The following is a 1645-nucleotide window of genomic DNA, read 5'->3' on the forward strand; positions in this document are numbered from 1 at the left end:
TTCTGGTAAAAAATCTGATGGTGATAATGGATTAGATAGTCCAGACACGGCTGCAGAGACGGATAAACCTGAGACAGACGTGGACAGGTGAGATCCCTGAAGATGTAATATGTTTTGTTTTGGTTTGCAGAAGTTTTACATATTTTCCAGAAATGTATAGTCTGTAATTATTAGATCAACTAAGAACTTCATTTGAGCTGAAAAAGAGATTAGATCTGATTGAGTATGAAGGCTTGCATAATTTATTTCATAAATTGTTGGAATGGTCATTAATTGATGTACAAAGATTTTATTTGGTCTTCATAGAATATAAAACGACATTGCTTTGACTGCAATTTGTGTAGACCACCATGATGTTTAGTATTTTGTTTATTTTGTATTTCAGAATGCATGGACATGAATTTGTAATTTCAGTTACGCAGTATCTATGAATTCCCGAAGCTGAATGGTGACCTTTAAAGATAATTATTCCTCTTTTCCAGGGTTCATAGTGAGGACCAGACTGCAGGAAGTGAAACAGATTCAGAAAATTCAAATTCACAAGCATTTGAAATAATTGAAAAAGAAGATGTAGATGGTGTGCATGAAACTGGCGATGAGAAGGCGGAAACTAAAAAGGATATTAATTCAGATGACGGAGAAGAAGATGAAAATGATGTTTTAGCAGAAGACAACAGTTGTTCATAAAGTTACTCTACTTACATTATATTCCTGAAATAATCAGTGAGGAAAGCGATACAGTAAAGGTTGGTTAGTGGCATGTACTATTATACATGAGATATTAAACAAGGTATTCAGTGTGTCCTTGGGTTGATTAAAATTCGACATAATAAACTGAATGTTTGTTGATGTTCAGTATGGTTAATTATAGAAATCTAGCAAGATTTATAAATTTATTTTATTTTTAAAAAAATATAAGAGGATTTTATCTTGGGGAGACATTGTTTACCAATAATATATATCTATTTGAGTGAATCTCTTTGTTACCTTAGAGGTGCATAAGAGCAGAAGTATTTCAACTTGTTTTTAAATTACATTTGTAGTTCATCTTAAGATTAGCTCTCTAATGGGCAGAGCTTGTTAGCATCGCAAAATTTAGTCCTGTGCAAGTGTTCTTCTATGGTGATAAAGGGATTACTGGTAAGAGATTTTGTCAGAGACTTAAAATACTATTTTATATACCAGTTTGATAATTTAGCATTATTCTTGTATGTTATTTTCTAAGCTTTCTTTCTGGTACATATACAGTGCATAGAACTTCATCAGGCTTCCAGTCCTTTCCAAAATCCCATGGTTCATTTTGGGCAGATTTTCATGTAACTAAGAATTTTTGTTAACTTATTGAAAGTTACGTGACTCTTTGTTTTTAATGGACGCTCATATTTGAAAGGTAATAAAGATGCAGTCTGCACAAAATTATTCAAATTTTTTCCTTCTTTTTCTTCTCGTTTCTTCTCCCTCACACTATTCAGAGCGAGTATTTAACCTCTCGTGAGTTTTGTATATGGAATCTCACTGTGGCATCTTTTCCATAATTTGCCTATCCCGTTTGTGAACACCAGTTACTTTGTGTAAGGAACTTTGTAATATGGTCTTCATTTGTATCAGAGTATGCCTTGAGAAGCAGTAGAGATAAAGAAAATTA

The 1645-nt window shown here is 32.8% G+C and overlaps 1 protein-coding gene across 2 annotated transcripts in view; it reads left to right on the plus strand.

Annotated features, from left to right (window-relative positions):
• Positions 1 to 1411, plus strand: part of LOC119585111 (translocation protein SEC62-like) — a gene marked incomplete in the record, with an annotated part of 19320 nt that extends 17909 nt beyond the window's left edge. Inside the window, 2 exon segments of one of the 2 annotated variants that reach the window (XM_037933739.1) lie at positions 1 to 87; positions 483 to 1411. In XM_037933739.1, the coding sequence (XP_037789667.1) occupies positions 1 to 87; positions 483 to 687 (292 nt within the window). 2 annotated transcript variants of the gene reach the window in all.
• Positions 1412 to 1645: the final 234 nt, after the last annotated feature.

Source organism: Penaeus monodon, chromosome 19, assembly GCF_015228065.2.
Source record: "Penaeus monodon isolate SGIC_2016 chromosome 19, NSTDA_Pmon_1, whole genome shotgun sequence".
In the NCBI taxonomy this organism is placed as follows: domain Eukaryota; kingdom Metazoa; phylum Arthropoda; class Malacostraca; order Decapoda; family Penaeidae; genus Penaeus; species Penaeus monodon.